This window comes from Cyphellophora europaea (assembly GCF_000365145.1).
Source record: "Cyphellophora europaea CBS 101466 unplaced genomic scaffold supercont1.4, whole genome shotgun sequence".
Taxonomy (NCBI): domain Eukaryota; kingdom Fungi; phylum Ascomycota; class Eurotiomycetes; order Chaetothyriales; family Cyphellophoraceae; genus Cyphellophora; species Cyphellophora europaea.
Window position 1 is genome coordinate 2,538,434 of NW_008481810.1, and position 22,940 is coordinate 2,561,373.

Here is a 22,940-nt window from a genome sequence, read left to right on the forward strand (position 1 = left end):
ACGGGAAAGACCGCGGTTTTCGTGCTTTCCTCTTAGGTCGTGGCGTATTCCAGCTGTGGATCCAAGATCTGCATATTAGTCATGTTCGTATCTTGCCTGGCGTCTTGCAGGGTCCCCGCCGATGACACGAGTTCCCGCGGCCAGTCAAGCCAGGAACTCCAGTCAGGATTCAATTCTGCGTCAATGGCGTTAAGCAGTCGGATACCTGAGTCGCTGATTACCCAGGATCCCCTGTAGAAGTGTAGTGCCAGCGCATAGTGTGCTAGGATGATCAATGCCTCTGGTCGTCTCTGTTCGACCAGGGTCAGATACTCAGAGGATGATCTTATCGGCCACGCCAGAACGAGTCGTACTGTCTCATAAGACCGATGTGGAACTCCCGTGATCGCGAATAGCCAATGGAGGTGGTCAACGGCTTTGGTGTACGCCGCAACCGGCTCCGGACCAAGTCTCGCCGTATTGCCGATAAGGTCCTTTAATCGCTCAAGTTGAGGTGGCACATCGTAGGGCGGACCCAGTGATGGCGTCTGTGAGATGGGAGAGAACTCAGGACGCGACCTGATCTCCTCCCACCAATCGTCCACCACCAAGACTCGCACACCTTGCATGAGTCGAACGCAGTGAACAAAATGTTGCATGAAGCCGTGGTGATCTAAGCCACGGGTGCGCGACCGGTCGGCAATGACATGAAGCCCAACAAGAACAGAAAAGAGCATTTGCGCAAACGCGGACTTCTTATCTACGCGAGCTTCGTGGATCTTGAAGCCAGCCATGGCTGCAGATTGGAGCTCGGTAGCACGGTGATAGTAGTGGTCAGCTCGATCGGACGGCAGCCCTGTGGCTATGTGCAAAGCGGCGACGGCTAGGATCTGATACATCAGGAAGGGATAAGCCATGGCCTCGCGAATGACTATGGTCTTGTAGCACTCGCGCTGGTGTACCTCATCCGCCATCGTGTTAGCTGTATCCATAAGGAAGTGGTGAAAGAGCTCCAGATGGTCTAGATTGAGGTTGGTGTTGAATGCTTGAACTGGTCGCGAGCCTGAAGCGTCACTAGGAGTTGCTGGAGTTGATCCATCGAGCTGCCGGGATGAGGCGGAAGGCGCTCGAGTGATATGACCGGATGAATAAGATGCTGGAGTGGTGTATTCAAACGAACAGCTACTCGCAGCTGTCACACAGTTGACGCATCGTGGCCTGTGCTCGTCACACTGGGATCGTCCTTAGACGCGTTCCGGGCTGGGAGGGTCGAGGCTTACCTTGATATGCCGCTTCTTGCACTCACCGCACCCTGTCCGACTCTTCTTGTGCGTGCGTCGGGGCATTGATGCGACATGGTAGCGAGTTTGAGATGCGAGAAGCGGAGCGGAGCAGATCAGATGTACATAGATGTGTGGAGAGACTGCATATCGAGAAATGTTGATGCCTGAAAATTTGAGGCGTAAAACGTGGTCATGGTGGCTTAGGCTTGCAGTGTTGCTGGGCGTGCGCCTGGCTTAACGATTTAGGCACTAGTGCTGCCTTTTTTCGGGGCTCCGAAATGCTTAAATTGGGTACCTCGCTGCTCTAGCCTCTTCCCGATATTGCACCTCAACTTCGAACCTTTTCTCACACTCCAGTGCGGTGTCCCAGATATGTTTCTACTGATACCAATAACAGGGGAACAAGCATAAGGCTATGGTTGCCCATGAGATATTGAAACCTAGAACCTCCTCATAAATCTTTCAAATATGGCATCATGCATTGCGTCCCAAGCCGGTGTACCCGCTGCAATATGGCTCGAGACCTTCTCCCAATCTAGGTCTGTGTCAAAGTCATATTTATAAGACCATGTTGCTGACCTTCACTTCATTGAGATGATGCTAGCGCTAGCGATTACAGACACTAGCCTTTCGGGCGGTATCAACGAGGCTTCAACCATCAGAGGCCCTCTTGAAGCAACCAGTATTGACTCAATCCATCATGCGCTGGGGTTCTGGACGACGGATTCTAGTAGATAGGTCAGCAGCTGTACTAGAAACTTGCAACATGTTAGGGCCGTCAGAGACATAGGCATGGAAAGAGCTCTTCCTCAATGCCCCACAATGCTTGCATTCCTGGACATAAACAAAGTCAGTCACCGATGATGCTTTCGCATTGTTTGATCACGACGTATACTTCTCGGTCCTCGATCAGAGATCATGGATGTGAGTGTGGTGACTTGATCTGATTCTAAGTGTATAGGATGCTCGCTCCGGTAGGGAAACACACGTTACTCTTACCTTTGAACTCCTTAGGATCAAGGCTGAGATGAGATCCTTGCATCAAAATGAAGCTCGGGAGTGACATGCAAGCCGTCAACAGTTGAGGTCATTTCGTAAGCGAATCGAACCCCGAGAGTCTCCAAAGCCGGTCACATGAACGGTGGTGATATACATTATCTCCCTCATGTCGCACTTGACTCGGCATTTGCCGTCAGATCTCCTAGACAGCATAGGCTACTGAAAACATCGAACTTGCCCCGTTCTGTCTAATGAGCCGCAAGTAGATCTGCCATTATGAGTCAGATTTGACGATAGCCCTTCGTAGCTGTGCCGCGGAAGACGAGTGTGCGGCAGGGAATTGGGCTTAGTCGTGTACCAGGTAGAGTATCAAACCACTTACAGTAAGTCCGCTATAGCCGAATCCCCGCGATGCTTATTAGTAGCTCTGACGATCGATCAGATAGCATCAACCGAAGGTCAACGGACACTTTTCAATCATTCGAAAGCTCAAGCATCCCCACAGAGTGCCCTAGCAGCTTAAGCCAGGCTCTCTATGGCGCGGCGCGGCGCCACCATGGGGCATGATCTCGAAGCAATCTACCAGAGCCAGATCGCCATGAAGAAGGGACCACGTGCTTGCTACCGGATTGGAAATTTCGGCTGTGTTGGTATCCCCGCCGAAGCACGGTCTGTAACTGGGCAAGCGAGCCCGCAAAGAATGGTGATTAAATATCTGAGGTTGGTTCGAAATGACAGTTCCGACGTCCTATACTAAAGCGACCCACACGACTTATCGCTGAAGCTCGAACTCTTGGCCTGGAGTGAATGGTTGATGCCTTCACCAAAGCATGATCATGGCAGTTCAGGTCCGCGACACCCATTTTGGCCGATTCGTGCGTTTCATATCATGCAAAAGGCTATTGCAGTATCCAGACGAGCTTGACCCGACTCTTGCGAATGCTTTCACTTTGAGCGGCCAGCCTCGCTCTGACGAGCTGTTAAAGAAGGAAGCTTGTGACGGTGTCGACCTCCAAAATGATGCATCCCAGCCCCCGAAGGCTGCTCAACGCTTCTATCTGGTGGACTGGTACGGACCAGACGATCCCGAGGTATTTGGGGACTCTTAAACCACTGGATACATCGCTAATGCAGGCAAACAGAATCCCCAGAACTGGTCATCATCTTGGAAACTTCTAGTTGCTACCCTGATCTGCGTCCTGAACTTCACCGTGTACGTTGCATCATCGATCTACGTTCCAGGCGAAGAAAGTCTTATGCAGGAGTTCGGTGTCGGCGAAGTGGTAGCCACCCTCGGCCTCTCGTTCTTCAGTCTGGGCTATGGACTTGGACCCATGGTTCTCTCACCGCTGTCGGAATTCCCTACACTGGGGCGTAATCCAGTATATTTCTACAGCCTCCTCACTTTCGTCCTGCTTCAGCTACCCACAGGCTATGCCGTCAACATGCCGATGTTCTGCGTCTTCCGCCTGATCACCGGCTTCTTCAGCAGTCCCGCATTGGCTACAGGCGGCGCCACACTCGCAGACATGTATCATCCCAAGTTCGTCGCATATGGCATTTGCATCTGGGGCTCCTGCGGCCTCCTCGGGCCCGTGGCCGGTCCTCTTATCGGCGGCTACATTGCCACCGCGAAAGACTGGCGCTGGACGATCTGGTTTGTGGCCTGGCTGAACGCGTTGCTCCTTATACTCTACTTCTTCCTCATGCCCGAAACCAGCGCCGCCAATATCCTCTACAAGCGTGCCGTACGTCTCCGTGCTGCCACCAGGAACGAGCGTTTAAGGAGCAAGTCCGAGATTGACGCCGCGCAGCACACCTGGCGCGACCATTTGCGCGTGCTCGGCCGGGCGTTCACACTCACATTCACCGAGCCTATTGTGTTTGCACTGGACCTCTACACCGCGCTGCTCTACGGCGTGCTCTTCATCTGGTTCGAGTCTTTCCCGCTGGTCTTCGGCGACATCTACGGCTTCAGCATCCGCCACCAGGGCCTGGTGTTCCTGGGCATCCTGGTCTTTGCAATTTTCTCTGTCCCAGCGTTCCTGCTCTGGGTGCGCTGGGGTATCGTGCCGCGCGTGGGCTCGCCAAACTTCAAGCCGGAGATGGTGCTGCCGCCGACTTTCGTGGGTAGCTTAGCCCTGCCGGTGTGCTTGTTCTGGTATGGTTGGACTGCACGAGAGAGTGTCCACTGGATTGTACCTATTGTGGGAAGCGGCTGGTTCACGGTGGCGATAGTCACGCTGTTCAACCCGGTGATGAACTATCTCGGCATGGTGTATCCCGATTATGCGGCGAGTGTGTTTGCAGGAAACGCGTTGTTTAGGGCGTCATTTGGGGCTATATTTCCTCTTTTTGTGAGTACTGTTCCTGCTCCAGATGAAGGTGACATGGGACTGACTGAGGCGGCAGGCAAGGCAGCTGTTTCGAAATCTGGGTATCGGGCCCGGTAACTCGTTATTAGGAGGGATCTCGATACTCTTTCTACCAATGCCTTTTCTGTTCTATATGGTAAGTTATGTGATATATCTTGGGAAAGACACCTATGCTCATGCAGTCCTAGTACGGTGATAGGATTCGTCTCATCAGCAAGAATGCCCGACACGACAATGAGTGACTCGCTGTTCACCTCAAAATAAAAGGTTTCACATAGTCATGGCCATCGGTTAGGCTATGGCCGCCATGATAGATGGCCAGAGTTTATCAACATGCCCAGTACCAGCTACTTAAATGAAGGTCAAAACGTCTTCGCTCTATCACTAGCCGTACGTAGTTCATACGAATACAAGCTTTCCAGTAGACCTTCCGGAATGGCCTGTCGCCACAATCACCACCATGCTCTTGTTCAGGTCAGGGACTCTTTTCTCCTCGGGTCGATTATTCGAGTGACCGCTTAGATCGCCACTTGCCTCCCATCCATCATCCTTGATCAGCACATCACTAGTTTCCTCGCCATCGATATACACATGCAGAGACTTCACTTGATCCCTCTGCAGCTTTCCGGAGATGTGGACCTTTCTGCCCTTCTCTGCCTCCGAAGCGATCGCCTCGTTGACCTCCAACTCCGGCGCCAACCGGCCCAGTGGCTCCGTCTGACCCAAAGGTGTAACTTCGTCGGTTGCCAGCACTGGTGTGAGTGGTGGCGCCTGTCTGAGGTTGCTAGCCTTCTCGAAAGCGTATGCGTACTTGAACAAACTACTATCATCGTACGCCTTCCCGGCGAATGTGAGGTTGACCGGCATCTTGATGTCAGCCATAAGCCCCATGGGCACACTAACGGTCGGTATGCCAAACTGACGAATGGCGCAGTTGCCGTTCGAGTAGAGAACTCCATTACGCCACGCCTCCGCGGCCGAGGTCTCGTCAACGTCGGCGTTTGCTTTGCCAACATCGGCATTGCAGGGCCACACCACCGTGTCGAGACCCTCAGCGGCGAGCCAGTCTTCGAAATCGGTCTTGCGCTTGGCTTCGAGGTTCTTCAGGGCGGTTTCGAGGTTGGGGAGGTCGTACGTGGCGAGGCGGTCGCCTACAGTGTGGGCTACCACATCGGTGTGACGGACCAGGGGGTCGTTGGAGTCGTATCTGTCAGGGATGGTCCCTGGCGGTTGAGGAAAGATGGTTGAAGACTCTACTTGCCCGAGCCGAGGGATGTTTGGATCTGCGTTGTCGATCAGGAAGTCGTCCCAGGCATATGCCATCAACTGACACATGTCGATCTCGTTGCGATGGGGAGGCGCCATAGTTTCCTTGTCAACTTTGCCTTCTTGATCGGGATCCAGCTTCTCGAATTTGGTAACAACTGGGAAGTCTACTTCTTTGACTGTGGCGCCGAGTCCCTCCAGGATCTTTCGGGAATGGCTCCAGAGATCGATGACTGACTGGCGAGTGTGGACTTTCCTAGCTGAAGGATCAGAATCAGGTAGTCCGATGTACATCTTTGGGACGCCAACTACTTTGCCGGCCAACGACTGTCCATCTGCGAGTTCAAAGTACGACTTTGGCCGAACACTGCCAACTTCTGGCAGCTGAACAAAGGGCTGTGCTCGCCAAAAGTCGCACGAGGTCTTGTCATCCTTTGCAACAATAACGTTCAGCAAGGCGAACATGTCTTCAACGGTCCTAGTATGGGGCACAACGGTGTCGCAGGTTGGGAAAAGGGGCCAGTTGCCTCGAATAGACACCAGGCCTCTGGACGGAGTATAAGCCACGAGTCCGTTGTTCGAAGCAGGGGAACGACCCGACGATATGGTTTCCTCGCCCATACCGAAGACACCGAAGCTCGCAGCCGTCGCCGTCGCCGAACCATTGGACGAACCTGAAGCAAAAGCTGCCGTCAAATAGTCGGCGTTGTACGGTGACTCGGCACGACCGTACACACCACGCTGCATTCCTCCGGCAGCCATGGGCGGCATGTTGGTCCGGCCTAGGATCACCACGCCGGCCTCCTTGAGTTTCTTGACAGTGAACGCGTCTTCATTGGCGACCAAATTCTGGAAGGCGGGAGATCCGGACGCCACAGTCATACCCTCGATCTTGTATGAATCTTTGATCGTGCATGGAATGCCGTCCAGAAGATTGGTCGCCGTGCCCTGGGCGCGACGTTGATCGGCGGCTTGAGCAGCCTCGAAAGCATTTTCATTGATGATAGGAACAGCGTTCAGCAATGTCGAGCGCCGATCAAACTTTGCGATACGAATAAGGTGTTTGGCAGTCAGCTCAACACTGTTGGTATAACCCTGTGAAAGTGCAGCTGCAAGATCCGCAACCGTGGCTTCCACGATAGACAAGGCCTTTCCACTAGTGGCCTACACACTGTTAGTTTGACCATTTTCTGATGTGTCAAGAGAATCTCGCTCACTTGGACTGTACCGACTGAAGCCATGATGATATTCGAATGTGAAGTTTGAGATGAGAAATAGCAGGATCAGGAAGGTTGGCACGAAGTCACTCATCGCGGGGGATCAACGTTGCCTCTTATAAACCATTGTAACATTTCGCACATGCCAACTGGATAGTGAGCACAAGATGCCATTACTGAGCCCTATCATGACCTTGAGAGCCTTCGTGGGATCCTAGCATAGGCCAGTGTCCGTACTCTATAGAATTAACAGCTGGTAAATAATTTATCGACGATGGCGCTTCGACCCTATCAGCTGCTAATTTTCATCTTCTTTCATAACTTGGCAAGTGCTGACACCTGGGGTCATGTCCTTGTTATGGCAAGTAGTCATCGATGTGTGGTTCTGAAAAAGGGCCATACATATAATGGTCGTTACGCTCACCGATTGGTCATGAGTGAGGCTTCACAAAGAGTCAGTTATGAAATCCATGTACGTAGGCATTGCTAATCACTGAGATTTCTGAAACTGGATTTGATACAGATGCAACGCGAATGAGCATCAATATAAGGCTCGAACACAATTACCAAGATGCAGATTGTGCCAGCATAAGTAATCGTTCGCCCGCTTCGGCTGCGAACGGAATGTCGTGTTCCAAACCCTTCACCAGATCCCCCAAGATGGTGATCAGCCGGTTTGCCTCGGATCGATAATGCCCATCGTCGAACTGAGAAGCATTATTGAGCATATGTCCCACACCAAGCAGCTGATGCACAATGTGACTTCCCGCGACCTTGAACATGATAAGCGGCGCATTGGTCACCTCTTCGAGAAAGCGCTCCACAATCTCTACCACCTCCCAGGCCGGAGCCTGGCAATAGAGCAGGGCCATGATGTTGACCAGCGACTCTGTGCAGGTAATCTGTACCGCCATGTACTTGCAACGATTGCTTTCTAATCCGGTACCAAAGTCGTTGGACTCGGTCAAGATGCGTGGTTTGTTAGCCTTCAGCCGAGCGAGACCATCGAGTAATGTAGTTGGGGAGGGTTTATCACAGAAAACGGCCAATGTGGCCTTCCGACTTTTGCACCCACGGAGACTAAAAATGGCATACTCCAGCAACCTGAAAAGGTCGGTAATGTAGTCCCAGCCGGCCGTCCATGCTTGCGCCTCAGGTTCCATGGCTGGAGTGATGCGAGGATAGAGGACCGAGACTTGGGCTTCGGGCATGCGCACTACATGGCCGAGTACACAGGCCGAATGAATCTCAAGACGGTAGACACACCAGAAGAGTCGCCGTCGGTCGTCAACTTCGGATATGGAGAGTTCTTGAGGCCAACGACTTTCGTCGTGGAAGCCATGTTGGGCGACCAACGCGTGATACAAGCCCAAGTAACGATGGAGATCGCTGTGGTTTCCACGTTGTAGCGAGTATACAGCAAAGAGGCCGAAAGACCGTAGATAGTCCAGATCCTGCGACTGGGTGATCCGTACCGGTATCTTAGATACCCCCTCGAGAAAGTATTGATCGCTGTCTGGGACCGTGAGGCCGTCGAGCAGTGTACTGTCAAAAACTGCATCTAAAGCCGCCACCTGCGAGCTGACAGCGCAAAGTGCCATCAGCAACATATACGACGGTTGCTCCGGATCGGGTATACCATCCTGCCATCGCGTGAAGAGATCCCTCTCGGGCAGGAATGGAAAGCTAGATCTTGTCAGTACATGCTCTCCCATCTGCAGAGCGAAGGGCCCATTACTAGCATTGATACATGGTATCTTGGTAGATGCGTATGAGCTGCTGTACCGTATGCATTGACTTAAAGTCCACATCCTGACCAAGACCCGCTGCAGCGTCAAAACTATTCGACGGCGACACCTTCGGTTTCCTCCCCCGTCTTCGGATCGGTCGGTCCAGGGTACATACGACTCCGTAATCGATGCAGGTTAGGCAGCTGGAGAGCAGATCCTGGGTTTCGGTTGGGCCTGCCTGGGCGCGACGACACCTCAGGCCCCTCGAGTTGCAGAAGTCACAGGCACATGAGGCCCGTTGCCGCTTGCCATTGGATTGGGGCTCCATGTTTGATAATCGCTTGTGCTGGGGGAGAATCATTTGTTCTGGAGAAAATATCAGGAGCTGATCAAAACGAACGAATTCCACACATTCCTCATATTTCTTCAGCTGGGAATAATCTGTGTCAAGTATGTGACTGATAAATTGCTAATTAACAATTTAGCCGCTGATAACGCGCAAATGCGTTCGAGCAGCGAATGGTGAAGACTCGACGGACAAGAACGTGGAGTAGGCCCACAGGTTGGTTGAAACCCATCTCCAAGAATCTAGACGCCTTGGATCTTCTATGGATGAGCGTAACTAATCCACCTTGCCAACCGATAGATATTCTGGAGCATCTCACCTTGGGTCCAGCACGTAGTCCGCTGCCCCCGCACATTCATCGCTCCAACTCCAGCATCTCCTCGTAAGACAAGTCCAGCTTCACACATGGTCTGCATTTGGGGATCTCGAGTGACCAGTCTCGTGTCCATGTCACCTTGTCGTTGTGAACATCCCTTTCACGGCTTCCTGGGACCACTCTCAGGCGCCCTACCGGAGTAGAGGACCCGCATTGATCCAAATGCATCATGTCCAGCCGGGACGTAGGCAGTTGTGGATGGTGCACATGTAGGTCAGAACGTTGGGAGTGTTGTCATCAGAGCCGGCGCCTGGAACGCAGTACTGTGGGGCAAGGAATCAGAAGGCAGCAGATGCTGAACCTGCTGGGGTGGCCGGGGAAGCTTGACACTACTGACCATGTACGCGGCATCCTCGAAGCTCTCAAGAGCTGATTGACAATAGCAGGTAAGCCTTGAGGATCCCAGTCTCAGCAGAAAAGCCCTGTGATTTGCGCCGGGTGTTCTTGACGCCCGACTTACAGCACGACCTCAAGAACAGTCCTGCTTGCGAAGTCAGGGAAGCCCCGTTTCGATCAGAGGCCCCTGAATATCAAGGAAGATATGTACTAACAGACCCCTCTACAGCAGGGACAAGCTCTGTTGCATGGCCCATGGCGTATAGCTATTTGGCGCGTTTGGCTTGTCACCCTTTCCAGCATGATCTCCAGTCGAGGTTCGCTGATTATACACCGACTGACTCACAATCAACTCCAGGCGTTGCGACCCGTACTCGCTGTTAGGGAACTTGAGAATAAGCTGTGTGAATAATTAACAGAAAGCAAGTAACTAAGGATGTCTGTCTCATGCTACTTTGCGACACTGCGAAAGTCTTCCCATTCCTACCAATGTGGTAAGCAACTCTCTAGTCTGTTATCCGAGAATCAAGTGACTCTCTTCGAGACTTGGAGTTTGGGTCGTAGAACGGCACCTCTCCCAGGCTTACCACCCGATTACCACTTCTCTTGCCGTAGTAATCATTTGTTGCTGTATGAAAGACTGAGCGATTGTCCCAAATCGCCAAGTCATTCTTGTTCCACTTGAAGCGCACCTGCAAGTCATCTACAGAAAAGGTAAGCTTAATGATCGCCTGTAATGGGGCATCACTGGATCTTTGACTTACGGTTCTGGGAGATAAGATCCAAGAAGTACTTTTTTAGATCATCGCTCTCACGAGGTGTCACGCCGTCGATCCACCCGTGCTCGACCTGTCCGCCAGCTGCGAACAAGCCCTTCCAACCTGTCACGGGATTTGTGCGTATCACTGGATGACTCGCCTTGAAGTCCAGCCCGCTGTTCTCGGGAGCACCTCTGTCCTCAACTAACAACTCCTCACCATGCTCCTTAGCGATTTTGTTGAAATTAGGTTGGTAGTGGGTGGCAGTCAGACTCTCGGCAAGTTTCTTGTATGCAGGTGATAGACGGTCATATGCTTCATAGCCAGAGGCCCAAAGCGTGTCTCCACCTGCGTCCTCGGGGACTTGCACGATCTTCAAAATTGCATAATCAGACGGCACGCGCTCGAAGGTGATATCGGCGTGCCATCCCTCGCTGGCAAGTAGTTGAGACCTCGGACTGTAGCGTTCGCCATATAGATGGCGAAACTGATCAGAGTTGATAATGGACACTTCGTCGTCAAGTTTCCCGTTCTCATCGACTTTTAGTCCACGCTTGGAATTGAAAAGTGCATGGCGATGAAGGCCAGATGTGGCAGGCTTGCCTGTCAGCCGCCCCAATTGCTGGCCTAGCACCTTCTGATCCTCAATGGTGAGATCCTGGTTCCGGAAGAAGACCACGCCACGCTGCGAGACTAGAATGGCTAGATCTCGGATAGCCTCTTCTGAGTGGAGTATGCTAGATAGTTGGAGTGTTGGAAACTCACGCCCGATAATTTTAGTAACATCGAAGTATTCGTATCTGTCAAGAGTGCCCGAGTACTTTAGCGGTTGAGGAGCATTGACGTTTGCACGGTCCTTGCCTACATGTCTCAGAGCGCCATTGCTAGGCGCAGGGTTTTTGTCTATATCCGCTGCTGAAGGCGACATGTTGTAGGATGAAAGGGTGGGTAGCAGAGTAGATCAGCTTAGTTGGGCTCGACCGGAACTGGGGGGAGACGGCTCTTATGTAACTTCTCGATTCGGATGCCAGAAAAGTCGGGCCTTTTACCGTTCCTCATGGTTCCCTCCGCCATCGGATGTTGTGACTCTCGGATCTCTACATACCTTCAAGTCAATTGGTAACTAGCGCCACGTGGGGAGCAGATACAGCAGTCTAGAAACATCGGTCCAGTCTATGATGCCACCAGAAAGCACGGTGATGGGCTGCAGCATGCTATCAGGCATCTGAGCATTAGGACGTGATTCACTACTGTTATCACTCGCGCTACACGCCATGCGCAAGCCCGAGCACGTCAGCAGAAGGTTGGTTGGTTCCTGCAGTTCTGACACTACAGTTGACTTTGCCCAGAAGTCGATTTTAAAACTAACACCGTGGCCAACGCGCCGTATTCATCACCCTTTTCTGTTATTCACGACTTACGGAGTGGCGCAATCGTGCCAAGATTTTCGTCATCCAAAGGTGTGAGCGACACTGCCATTATTCGAATTTTGCGAGACAAAGTTTGACTTGCCTAACGGCACAAGCAAGCTCAACATCAACTTCAAATCCAGAGAAGCCACCGAAACAGCGTGTGGGCTGGCGGCAAGGCCGGCAGGCACCAAGCATGCTCTTGAGATCTGATGGCTTGGCGTTAGGCAAACGAGGCTGCTGACCCTGAAAGCCAGCCGACACACTGTGCGCAGGGACGCAAAGTTCAGACACAGGGCCGAGACGTATATGGATCCTCACGATGGGGCTCAATAGATGAAGAACGGCAGGTGCTTATTCCCTAATCCACGAGGAGAGCTGGGGGCCATCTTCTAAGAACTTGGTGGCTCATGCTTACATTCTTTCCACAGGTAAGCCAATCAGTGCCATCTCTTCATTCAAGCATGACTAGACAAGACAATGCGATGCCAAAAGCTCATCTCCTTTACTCTCGCTATCTACAGAAACCTGAACACAGTTGTTCTGGGTTCGTACTTATCAACATGGTGATTATTCTATCGTAAGCTGACTCGTGCTCTCTTGTGCTACGAGCGACCCACCCATGATCCCGCGGGATCTTCGCTTGGTTATTATATGATTCTTCTCCGCTCGTTCCACCGCTCAATAAGCAGCAACCTCTGGATCTGGGGGCCTCCGAACCGCCGAATATGGTGCCATATTGGCGCTCATCCCTGCAGCAGATCTGCAACCTCACATACCAGCAGGATGACCACGATTGTGCCGGCCGTATGTTGCAAAAGCCAGCAGTGGCGAACCTCTTAAGCCGTCTTGCATGTTGAGATCGGCTCCGAAGCAGAACAACGATTTGCCAATTCTGCAGTGGTTCTGCTTGGCTGCAGAGTAGACTGTTATAGAAACACCGAAGCTTGAAACTGAACAGCCTGCGGAAACCAGTGCATCCCAGGTACTTGCACATCTGAGCAGCATGTGAAATACGCATTTTGACCGTCGCGTTATCATTACTGTGAGCCTTTCACCCATTGCGCCTCGCAGATTGCTCGCAGATTGCTCGCCGCATGCACCCGGCATCTTGCAAGCTGCGTGCAGGAGGTAGCTATGATAGGATCACGAGCCTACAATAAGGAATGCTGGGCCGTGTGCTACTGGTCAGGGCTTTCGCTTTATGATCTTCGCTAAATTCATGGGTTTACAAGAACAAGAGGCTGAGCATCAAGGCCAACGCTGCGCTCGATGCGATATAGGGAAGGGTATTCCTATCGCCAGCGCTGAGGTAGTATGCTGCGCCCAAGTAGCTGCAGCTGATATTTCCAGGGTCATCGTTCCGTTCGCCGTAGCTGTTTTCGAGACCTTTGCCTTCTGACGGACAGCTGAAGCCCAGAGCCGCTGGGCACGACTGAACCAAGTCATAACACAGGTCTTTACAAGGAAGGACCTCCTTGTACGGCCCAGGCGCGATCTGGTCATCTATCACTTGACTTCGTGACGAGTTGGTGGCTACGGTATCCATAAGCACCTGTTGCGAATCGCTGAACCCTGGAAGACTGGATATCGAAGTTCCGTTGGGATAAGGCTGCCCCAAATTGCGAGGCTTGAGGTATACTGCTGTGTTGTTGTAGTCTTCGCAGCGAGGAATAGTGACAGCGCAGAGCCAGGTTTTGTACGCTCTTGCACAATCGTCGCAGTTACGCACCAAGCTATACTGCGATGTCGAAGACGTGTTACAGGGTATCTGTTGCAACGAGAAGTTGAAGTACCGATACATCTCTCGCGCGTAGTCATCGTAGATCCGAGCCAGCTCTGGTAAGCCATCGATTATCGAGAACCGTTCCGGATTGGCTGGCACAGCATATGCCACTTCCGAGCAAAAGGTCAAGTTGTACATGAGGGCACAATTGGACATCGACTTGGTGCTGAATTGCACAGCCTGCCAAACTGTGCCCCCGCCACCAACAACGTTGTTTCCATCGTCAGTTGAGTTTCCCTGCATCGCAAGGAAGCCTGTATATTGGCTCGATGAATTAAGGCCAGTGATATAGAACTGCTCTTTCGGCTTACCGCCCAATCCACGGGACGTCATCTCGGCGACATTTTGATTCGATGCGTTCTGGAGATTGGCAAGCAGACCTCCAGCCATACGAAGCCCGCAATAAGAGTTTCGTACTCCTTGCATGGCGCGACTGTTGGAGGGATAGACGAACATTCCAAACGGGGGTCTCAGCTCCATCCAGTCGCTGAAAGATGTCTCATTTGGCTCCGCAGATGTTAAATCGTCAGTGATCAGGAGCGCTGCATGAGTATCGCCATCGACGAAGTGGAGGTTTGGAGTTCTCGTGATGACAGTGTGATATGGCTCATCGATGGAGCCTCCAATCTCGTAGTTCCACGACCCTGTGAACTGAGTGCCGTTCGGGGCAGATACTCCAATGTACACCGGAGACGTGTTGTCCAGCTCGATCTTAGCATAGCCTCCACTGAGCCGTAGAACTTGTTGTGAGTCGCTACCATTGGAGTCCGGGCCCGGGAGTCGATTATCTTCGGACTGCGAGACGTAAAGTGTAAGTTGGGGAGGTATTGCTTCCTCTAATTCAGGAGAAGAACCGTTGTAGGTGGGCTGGATGCACGTAGTAATGGTGATGTACACAGTACGCTCAGACTGGCGCTTGTCAACAGTTGTATTTTCATCTTCTTCGATATCCTCGTCTTCGAATATGCGGCTAGCGTTGGCTCCTGTCGGACTGGGGAGGCCCGGACCTCGGTCACCCGGCGGGCCATTGAGTGTATCTTGAGTGATCAGCCAATTTTGTGTCTCTCCACTCGCTATATTCATCGCCCTGGGTTGGTTATTGAAGATTTGCATAGCGTTGCCATCGTTTTGACGCTTGACCAGCAATTCGTCTACGTTTGGCTCGTCATCCGTGAATGATTGGTCTAGGATGGGGTGGTTGTGGTCGGGAGGTATCCGCAGGTCTATCTCGGCAGCATAGGCAAAAGCTGGCTGGCTGAGGCAGTAGTACAATAGGAAGAGAATAATGGTAGCGCCCAGCGAAGCCGCGAAGCGGCTTTGAAGGGGCGTCAGCTTCGGGAGCGGCATGGTGAGATCGAACGTGGATTCGATAGGCGTCAAGGTAGTGCGACTAGATTCGCAGAGGCGCAAACGGACATCATTGCGACACCAGTACTGTTGCCGCCCTGTACAGCTGCGCGAAGAAGGTGAGAAGAAGTCAAGCAGACAATTCGTAAGGTCTCGAATCCCGAATCTCAAGCGTCGTAAGTGTCGGAGGTTTGTAAGGCTGCGCTACAGCCTCGTATGTGGTCGATAGTCCGAAGTATATCCGCCCTATCAACGACATGCACTTGACGACAGTACTCGTATTCCAGCATGCCTCTATCGGACAACTCTTAAGCACATGTCTATGTACACCTACTACGATTTATCGGCTACCAGGCTTATGACGACGCTCTTTACCATCGACTGAGCTGGCCTGCAACGAATGGGCACGACCACGTTAATTGCAACCTCTGTTCAGACCCCACCATGGCCTCTGGCCTCGGTTCTTGCGACCATAAGCAGTCCATTGGCTGTATTCTAGGGACAATTCCAACATGTTGTGCTTGTGCTGATAGGAGGCCGCTCGCTTCTGCCTATGCGACTTATGTGGACGGCTCAGGCATGAAGCTGGTGGGAAGCAGGTGGCAGAAGTACTGCTGGAAATGTCGAGACTACTGGGGGTTTCGTCAAACGGAAGAAGAGACTACACGACCCAGGCCACCTCAGGAAGACCAATCGTGGTCATTCTCTTCACATCCATTGCCGCAGACTCTCAATCCATTCACTGACATGCCCCGACGAAACGGACAGCCAGACCACCACCAACAACAGCCACCATTCCGCTTGAGTAGTGCCAATAACTCACGGGAAATTGAAGACTCGGTAGAAGTCGATCAAATAACAAATGTCTCCAGTCTACTACGACCGGGACCGCCTCGAGATCCAGCCGTTGATCTGAGCGACCAGTCAGACCCATCAGGCTCGGCATCATCAACTCAAGCCTCCTCCAGAAGGCAACGCAGAGCCGCGAACCCCTTTGGGACCCGTGAAGAATGGGAATCGCCTGATTACCAATCGCCCCTCGCAGGCATGTTCACCCGTGCCTGGACACGCTATAGAGAAGCTGAAGACAATCGTCGCCAGGCCGGAACAGAGCTTCCAAGACAAATGCAAGGAGTTTCTTTCAACGACCATGAAGAGTCTCTACAGTCGACACAATACCCAGCATCATCTGCACCCCACGCGTACAGTCGCCATTACGAGCGTTCTCGCCACAACAACTCATTTTCCCTGGTCGATGACCTCGCTTGGAATACCCCCAATGCCCTCCCAGAGGAGGTTCGCCGCGTGCACACCATGGCCAGCAATTTGGTTGACAGTGCCGCCGCCGAAATGAACACGCATGGACATCCACACGCCGCGCCACCAGGCCACGCTAATCCGTTCACCAGTAGTCTGTTCAGCATACATGACGCCTACAACCGAGCAAACGTTGAGAACCCATTCACTCGAAACTATGGCTTCATGAATATGGCACGGCCACCGTCGCCGCCTCGCGAGAACCCCATCGATGTGCAGACGGCGCGGCCTCCACCACTGACTACAGAAGACATGACGGTCAGCATTGCCTGCCGCATCTGTACGGAGCAAAAGGTGGATACTCTGCTTATGCCGTGCTCGCACGTCGCGATGTGCGGGTGGTGTGTGCAATTGATGCGGGAAGAGAGCGGGAGGAAACGAGAGCGCAATGGGTTGGCGGGACAGAACGTGCGGATTCGGGGCGAGGGGTGGAAGTGCCCAATCTGTCGGCGCGGAGTAGAGGGCACGCGAAAGGTTTACCTGGGCTGAGTGAGTTGATGTGGCTAGTAAAAATAGAAAGGCTGTCAATGGGACACGGCGCAAAAGGATAAGGTGAGGGTAGGGGGCGAGAACTCTCCTCGCTTCCAGCAGGCGAGGATGCATGGCGTGACGCGGAGCAGCCATCAGTCTTGACGATTTAATGTAGCGACAACTGTTCGTCTTTTTGTACTCTTCTGTCTAGACCTACTCTTTGAAACTACGGCTTCTGTGCTCGTGCGAACATAACCGCAATAAAATGGCCTGAAAACCCAGGCCGCCCGCAACCTGGCAGTCCCCGATGCCAAATGCTATAATCTTCAACGCCGCGCTGTAATGCATATTGCTGCTATGTTGGTCTCACCGTTTCGACCCACTGATTCGATGCTCATGTTAGCCGATCCCAAGTTCGCACTGACCAGCTCTTGTATTCTCACTTCCCCGAGCGTGCATTTCTAATTCCCCAGATATCGCTTCCAGCCATCTCGCCACACACTCCGGCGTTCGTGGCCGTCCTCGATGGATGCTTGGGCGGGCCGCTCACCGACTTTGAAACGCTCCCACCGTCCATCGCGGCCAGTGCCAATGCAGAGTAAAGTGTCGTCGTTGATCCAACCTAGAAGCCCTTTCTGTGCTCGGGAAGGTAATGATCCTAGTGCGGGAAGGTATGTCAGAGTCGAAGGTGAATTCGGGCCCGTCTCGTCACCGATCTCAAAATGTGCAGAAGCGAAACTGTACGTGTCGGAAAAGACACGGGGCAGGAGTGGAATCTTGCTGAGGAAGCCCCATTTCTGGGACGCGTTGTGGCCTTCATCTGCTTCTGAGGGTACATGCGGTGACTGTGAGCGTCTGCGCATCGCTGTGTCTGCGGATCCAGGGATTGCCGGCAGATCGAAGACATGCAGAGTAGATTTATCAGAGGTCACCGCTAGCACACTCGAGTCAGGAGAGATAGCGATGCTGAAGATGAAAGCTGGGTCGACGCCTCTCCGGAGCTCGGCGATCTTGGTGCAATTCGCTGTATTGAACACCCGGATCAGAGTACCTGTCTCGGAAGCGGTAGCAAGGTAACGCCCGTCACGACTGAGATCCATTGCTCGCAAGGCCGACGTATGTGCTGGAATGATGGAGACATTTCCGGACACAAGTTCCACAAGTTGGACCTTGCCTGGCGAGCGTCCTGGAAAAGCCACGGTTCTTGCGCCCAAGCATACCAGCCCAAATGCATTATCGGCCGTCTCGAATATGGAAGTCTTTTCTGGTGGCGAGGAGAAATTATATAGGTGTATGCTGTTTTGCAAAGCGACTACAATCCTCGACTTTGTGAGGCGCACGCGTAGGACAGCTGTCTTGAGCTCGAGTGTGATGGCCGCTCGCTGTTTGGCATCGTCCCAGATGATGACCTTAGTTTGAGGCCATCGAGGATTCCGTCCACCGCCAACTAGGGCCAAGTAGTTGTAGCGACCAAGCATCTCAGCACTGCCGATTCCCGAGTTGAGATCTGTGTGCATCAGAAGAGCTTCGCAGGATAATTAGGCAGCCGTACCTCGTGAGGCTTTGAGCTCGCATGGATCTGAATTGAACACTTCACAAGCAGATCAGTCTAGGTTCATCTGGTATTATTCGAACCCACCACAGAAGCCATCTTCCAACCCAACAGCAAAGCAACTGCAATCGTTATTGAAGGAGGCGGAGAGCGAAGTAGGTCCAGAGGACTCGTCAATGACCGGTCTCGTATTCATGGCGGCGAAGGTCTAGTAGATTCAGGGGGAGCATGTCGGGAGTTTCAGTCGTTACGTATAAGAGAATAACGATACAAGCTCAAGAAAACGTGGTAATTGAATTGCGATCATTGGTGTTGATTTGTACTGAAGATGCACCGCACGCTGGTGACGTGGGGAAAAGATGACGCCGAACCACGCGCGGAGCTTGGCCCTTAAGCGATCGAGCTAGTTGCAATCTAGTTAAAGCGACGCAGACGGAGGTACCCCCAAAGCTTTGTGTCAAGGCGACCAGGGCCACCCTGATTGTGGCTGTGCTTCTCAACGCCTTCACAGCTCCGCTCCAATGCGCGAAGCTCTGATATGTGCACATGTCATTGCGATAAAGCACACGAATTGTGTCGAGGGGATAGAAATCCCTCTCCTGTTCTCTCTCCGACGCTGGGCACCCTGCTTCTTACTATCCCATACCGTGGTCACGCCGCCTGACCCGCTGACGACGTCAGTGATTACTGTGCACCATGCGCGCCACCCGGTAGCCTATATCATCAGCCACAGCATCTGCCCTCCGTGAGATTAGGAGCGGTAGTATGGCATCTGGTCTGAAGCCATTCGAAGTACCCCAGTCAATCTTGGAAACACCTGGGGCCTTCCCTGTTGATTCCTCCGAGTTGCAGACTGTAGGTACATCAGCTCCTCAATCCCTCTCTTCTGCGGTGAGGGCTCGCAAAGATGAGTTCACCCGCAAGAAGTCAATCAAGATCAAGGTCGGCAGCTGGAATGTCGCCGCGCTCAATGATGCTGCGAAAGATCTGGGACTATGGTTCGTCAAGGGCTTCGGGGTGAAGGGTCTGTCCGATAGCATGGCCACGCTTCAGCCAGAAAGCAGCACGAATCTACCACAGGACCAAGGCATTGAGTCAGTTGAAGATCAGGAGGCCCGGAGACGACGGAAGAAGATTACCATACCCAATGACGACAAACCAGCAATTCCTCACGACGAGGACATTGGCCTCTACGTCCTTGGCTTGCAAGAGGTCATCGACATCTCCTCGGTCACGGAGGCCATCAAGCCCTATACCGATCCCAACCCAGCCAAGAAGTGGAAAACAAGTCTCAGATCATGTCTCCCAAAAGGCTACGAAAAAGTGGCCGAACAGCAGCTTCTAGGCCTGCTGATCCTAGTCTTTGCTTCGCCAGAGTTGCACCCTACGATAAGCAATGTTAGCTGTTCAAGCGTCCGCACAGGGTTCAGTGGCTATTTCGGCAACAAAGGTGCCGTTTCCGTCCGCCTAGTGCTCGGAGAATCCACGAAGATGTGCTTCATCAACTGCCATCTCGCCGCAGGAGCTGATGCTGCCTCCCTCGAACATCGAATCTGGGATACCAACCAGATCATTCAGCGCACCCGCTTTGGACCGGTCTCGATCGAGGGAGAGAACGACGGACCCGAGGAAAAACTTGGCGACGAAGACTTCGCCTTTTGGTTTGGCGATCTCAACTACCGCCTCGACGACATTCCTGGCGAAGACGTGCGTCGCTTGCTCCTCTTGCACACACGCAATGAGTACGACGTCTCGAACACATCGAAGCAGAAGATCGACAGCGAGCTCGGCTACCAAGCCGCTGCTATCGAACAATGCCCTCCTGGTGGCCCCGAGCCTTTCCATCATTATGAGATCTCCGAAGAAGAGCTGACAGCTGCTGCCAGCAATGCCTCTCCTACCCTTGACCCGGCTTCCGACCCTGCATCACTCGTCACTACCATCTCGTCCCTCTTCGCGCATGACCAGCTCCGCGCCCAGCAGCGTCAGCAACTCGCCTTCCACGATGGGTGGCGCGAAGGGGACGTTAACTTCCTGCCAACGTACAAATACGACATTGGCAGCATTGGCATGTTCGATTCCGGCGAAAAGAAGCGATCTCCCTCTTGGTGTGATCGTATTCTGTATAGAACGCGCACGGATCGGCTAATGTACGAGGAGCGCGCAGCCAAGGAGACAGAGGCGAGGAGGAAGGATGAGGAGATGCAGAAGCGTGGTTTGGACGAGGCGGCGGAGGATGAGAGAAGCGTGCTTTTCGACTATGATCCTGACACAGATGGACTGGCGTTTGGAGACGACTACGACGAGGAGGCTGAAGAAGTGAATGATGCCGAGCTCGTCAGGACAAGAGAGGGCCGCGAAGACGAGGTAACGCTGGAACACTACATCTCGCATCAACGAGTTCTGTCGTCGGATCACAAACCCATAGACGCCGTCTTCACCTTGACCTATGACGCCGTCATTCCAGAACTAAAAGCGAAAGTCCACGCTGAGGTGGCGCGCGAGTTGGACAAGGCGGAAAACGAGGCGAGACCAACGATTACGGTTGTGACGGAGAATCACAATGATGGACAGTCCGACGCAGGAGACGACGCCCTGGATGCCAGCACTGATAATATCAACACCCAGACCGCCTCAGATGTGAACTGCATCAATTTCGGCAATGTGAGGTATGATGTGCCCAAAACGCGCAGCATCACGGTGGCCAACACGGGACAGTTGTCCTGTACGTTCAAATTTATCGGAAGGGGCGATGACAGTCTCGCCGCAGCCAAACCCCGCTCCAGCAACAACAAGGCCAGCCACGCAGGCAGCCCTGACAATGACATCGCACCCAGCTGGCTGACCATATCTCCACTATCTCCCTCAGACCCGGACCTGTCGAGCTATTCTACGCCAGATAACGACTACACCCTCTCGCCGGGGGACACTTTGACCCTCTACCTCACGGCGCACGTGGACTCAATCAAGCCCTCGCTCGTAGAAGCCCTCAACTCGGGCACCACAGCACTCGATGACGTCCTTATACTGCGCGTCGCTGGCGGGCGCGACCACTTCCTGCCCCTGCGTGGCACCTGGCTCCCGACGTGCTTCTTCCGCAGCCTGGAGGAACTCGTCGTCGCGCCACCCGCTGGCGGCGTACGAGCCGCCCCGCGCAAGCGCAACAACCGCGACGGCACCGGAACGAGTGGCGTGAAGAGCAGTCCCACAAGCATGGGCGGCCAGGGACGCAACAGTGCGCCGCGGGAATTGTTTGCGCTGACAGAAGCGGTGCAGGTATTGGCGGAGCGGGCGGTGGTGGACTGGGGCATGGTGCATCCTGACGCGCCAGCGCCGTGGACATGGGGCCAGGACGGCGACGCATCCACCGATGGTAGCATTACTGGATGGCCCTTCAACGAGAAGAGCTGGACATTCCACGCAGGAGAGGAGCGGGACGAGATGAAGGCGCGCGTAAGGGAAGCGCTGGACACGGCGAAGCCAATCCAGGACTGCCTGCCGCTAGAAACGGAATGTATTGTGCGATTGGAGGTTGTGGGCGAGACGCTGGTCGAGTTCCTCGCCAGCGTGCGCTCCGGCATCGTGACGACCGACATGTGGAAGTCCATCTCCACCTCGCTGGAACAGCTTGCGAAGCAAGATGCACAAGGCTCGCCCGCCGAGGATAAGTCTGCGCTGACGATGGAAGCTCTTTCCAGCCGGCCGGTTCACAGCGTCAGCTTAACGTTTGTGACGTTTATGCTGAGCCGTCTGCTGCAGGAGGTGGCACCCCTGAGCAAAGAGCAGAAAGGGAAGGACAGCAACATCGCGAGGAGCAGTAGCCGAAGGTCCCGCGCGAGTACGGTGAGCGAGGCGGAGAGCGAGATCAGCACCGGCGCCGCACCGAGTGTAGAGAGTGGGAATGCCGGCAGCAATGCTCCTGCAGCAGCTGAGGAGGGAAGCGAATCCAGAAGGGGCGGTGGTGGCTTCTTTAGCAGCATCACGCGGCGACGGCGGCGGGGATTATCAAATGCCACGGGTGGAACGAAAACCGCGGCCAAAGCAGAGGCGATGGCGCTGGAGAAGAGGACGACGCTGCTCAAGGGCTACGCAGCTAACTTTGCGCCGCTCGTGATACGGACAGAAGGAGATATGGTGCTGAAGGGCAAGGAGAAGAAGGCGCTGGAAGTGAGGAAACAAAAGCTCATGGAGACACTGTTGGAAGGAGTTGGTGTTTAGGATACACCGTTATTAGGCTAAGAAGGCGGTCTTTTCGTTTGAATCAGATTCGATGAGGTCTCGTGTTCGATCGCTCGAAGGCTTCCATGTGATCTTGTGGGCCACTTGTCTGCTAACTTCCCTGACAACTATCTACGAGCGCACAGTATTCGGTCTGTTCCTGCTCATTGTCAAG

At 53.4% G+C, this 22,940-nt stretch overlaps 9 protein-coding genes across 9 annotated transcripts; 3 read left to right on the top strand and 6 right to left on the bottom strand.

Moving 5' to 3' along the window:
* Positions 1-32: 32 nt before the first annotated feature.
* On the bottom strand, positions 33-1,325 carry HMPREF1541_05208 (uncharacterized protein; the record flags this gene model as incomplete). The annotated part of the gene is made up of 2 exons (XM_008719549.1): positions 33-1,211; positions 1,260-1,325. 2 exons carry the CDS (start codon positions 1,323-1,325, stop codon positions 33-35), a joined length of 1,245 nt encoding a protein of 414 aa, XP_008717771.1.
* Positions 1,326-3,097: 1,772 nt separating this feature from the next.
* HMPREF1541_05209 (uncharacterized protein) lies at positions 3,098-4,878 on the top strand (the record flags this gene model as incomplete). Its single annotated transcript, XM_008719550.1, has 4 exons — positions 3,098-3,352; positions 3,404-4,618; positions 4,674-4,772; positions 4,825-4,878. The coding sequence occupies 4 exons, from the start codon at positions 3,098-3,100 to the stop codon at positions 4,876-4,878; spliced, it is 1,623 nt and encodes a 540-aa protein (XP_008717772.1).
* A 157-nt stretch (positions 4,879-5,035) lies between these two features.
* HMPREF1541_05210 (uncharacterized protein) lies at positions 5,036-7,143 on the bottom strand (the record flags this gene model as incomplete). Its single annotated transcript, XM_008719551.1, has 2 exons — positions 5,036-7,066; positions 7,120-7,143. The coding sequence occupies 2 exons, from the start codon at positions 7,141-7,143 to the stop codon at positions 5,036-5,038; spliced, it is 2,055 nt and encodes a 684-aa protein (XP_008717773.1).
* Positions 7,144-7,682: 539 nt separating this feature from the next.
* Positions 7,683-9,177, bottom strand: HMPREF1541_05211 (uncharacterized protein; the record flags this gene model as incomplete). Its single annotated transcript, XM_008719552.1, has 2 exons — positions 7,683-8,805; positions 8,858-9,177. The coding sequence occupies 2 exons, from the start codon at positions 9,175-9,177 to the stop codon at positions 7,683-7,685; spliced, it is 1,443 nt and encodes a 480-aa protein (XP_008717774.1).
* Positions 9,178-10,413: 1,236 nt separating this feature from the next.
* Positions 10,414-11,593, bottom strand: HMPREF1541_05212 (uncharacterized protein; the record flags this gene model as incomplete). The annotated part of the gene is made up of 2 exons (XM_008719553.1): positions 10,414-10,610; positions 10,672-11,593. The coding sequence occupies 2 exons, from the start codon at positions 11,591-11,593 to the stop codon at positions 10,414-10,416; spliced, it is 1,119 nt and encodes a 372-aa protein (XP_008717775.1).
* A 1,709-nt stretch (positions 11,594-13,302) lies between these two features.
* On the bottom strand, positions 13,303-15,207 carry HMPREF1541_05213 (uncharacterized protein; the record flags this gene model as incomplete). The annotated part of the gene is made up of 1 exon (XM_008719554.1): positions 13,303-15,207. One exon carries the CDS (start codon positions 15,205-15,207, stop codon positions 13,303-13,305), a length of 1,905 nt encoding a protein of 634 aa, XP_008717776.1.
* A 444-nt stretch (positions 15,208-15,651) lies between these two features.
* HMPREF1541_05214 (uncharacterized protein) lies at positions 15,652-17,013 on the top strand (the record flags this gene model as incomplete). Its single annotated transcript, XM_008719555.1, has 1 exon — positions 15,652-17,013. One exon carries the CDS (start codon positions 15,652-15,654, stop codon positions 17,011-17,013), a length of 1,362 nt encoding a protein of 453 aa, XP_008717777.1.
* A 443-nt stretch (positions 17,014-17,456) lies between these two features.
* HMPREF1541_05215 (uncharacterized protein) lies at positions 17,457-18,743 on the bottom strand (the record flags this gene model as incomplete). The annotated part of the gene is made up of 3 exons (XM_008719556.1): positions 17,457-18,502; positions 18,548-18,586; positions 18,635-18,743. 3 exons carry the CDS (start codon positions 18,741-18,743, stop codon positions 17,457-17,459), a joined length of 1,194 nt encoding a protein of 397 aa, XP_008717778.1.
* A 569-nt stretch (positions 18,744-19,312) lies between these two features.
* On the top strand, positions 19,313-22,765 carry HMPREF1541_05216 (uncharacterized protein; the record flags this gene model as incomplete). Its single annotated transcript, XM_008719557.1, has 1 exon — positions 19,313-22,765. The coding sequence occupies one exon, from the start codon at positions 19,313-19,315 to the stop codon at positions 22,763-22,765; it is 3,453 nt and encodes a 1,150-aa protein (XP_008717779.1).
* Positions 22,766-22,940: the final 175 nt, after the last annotated feature.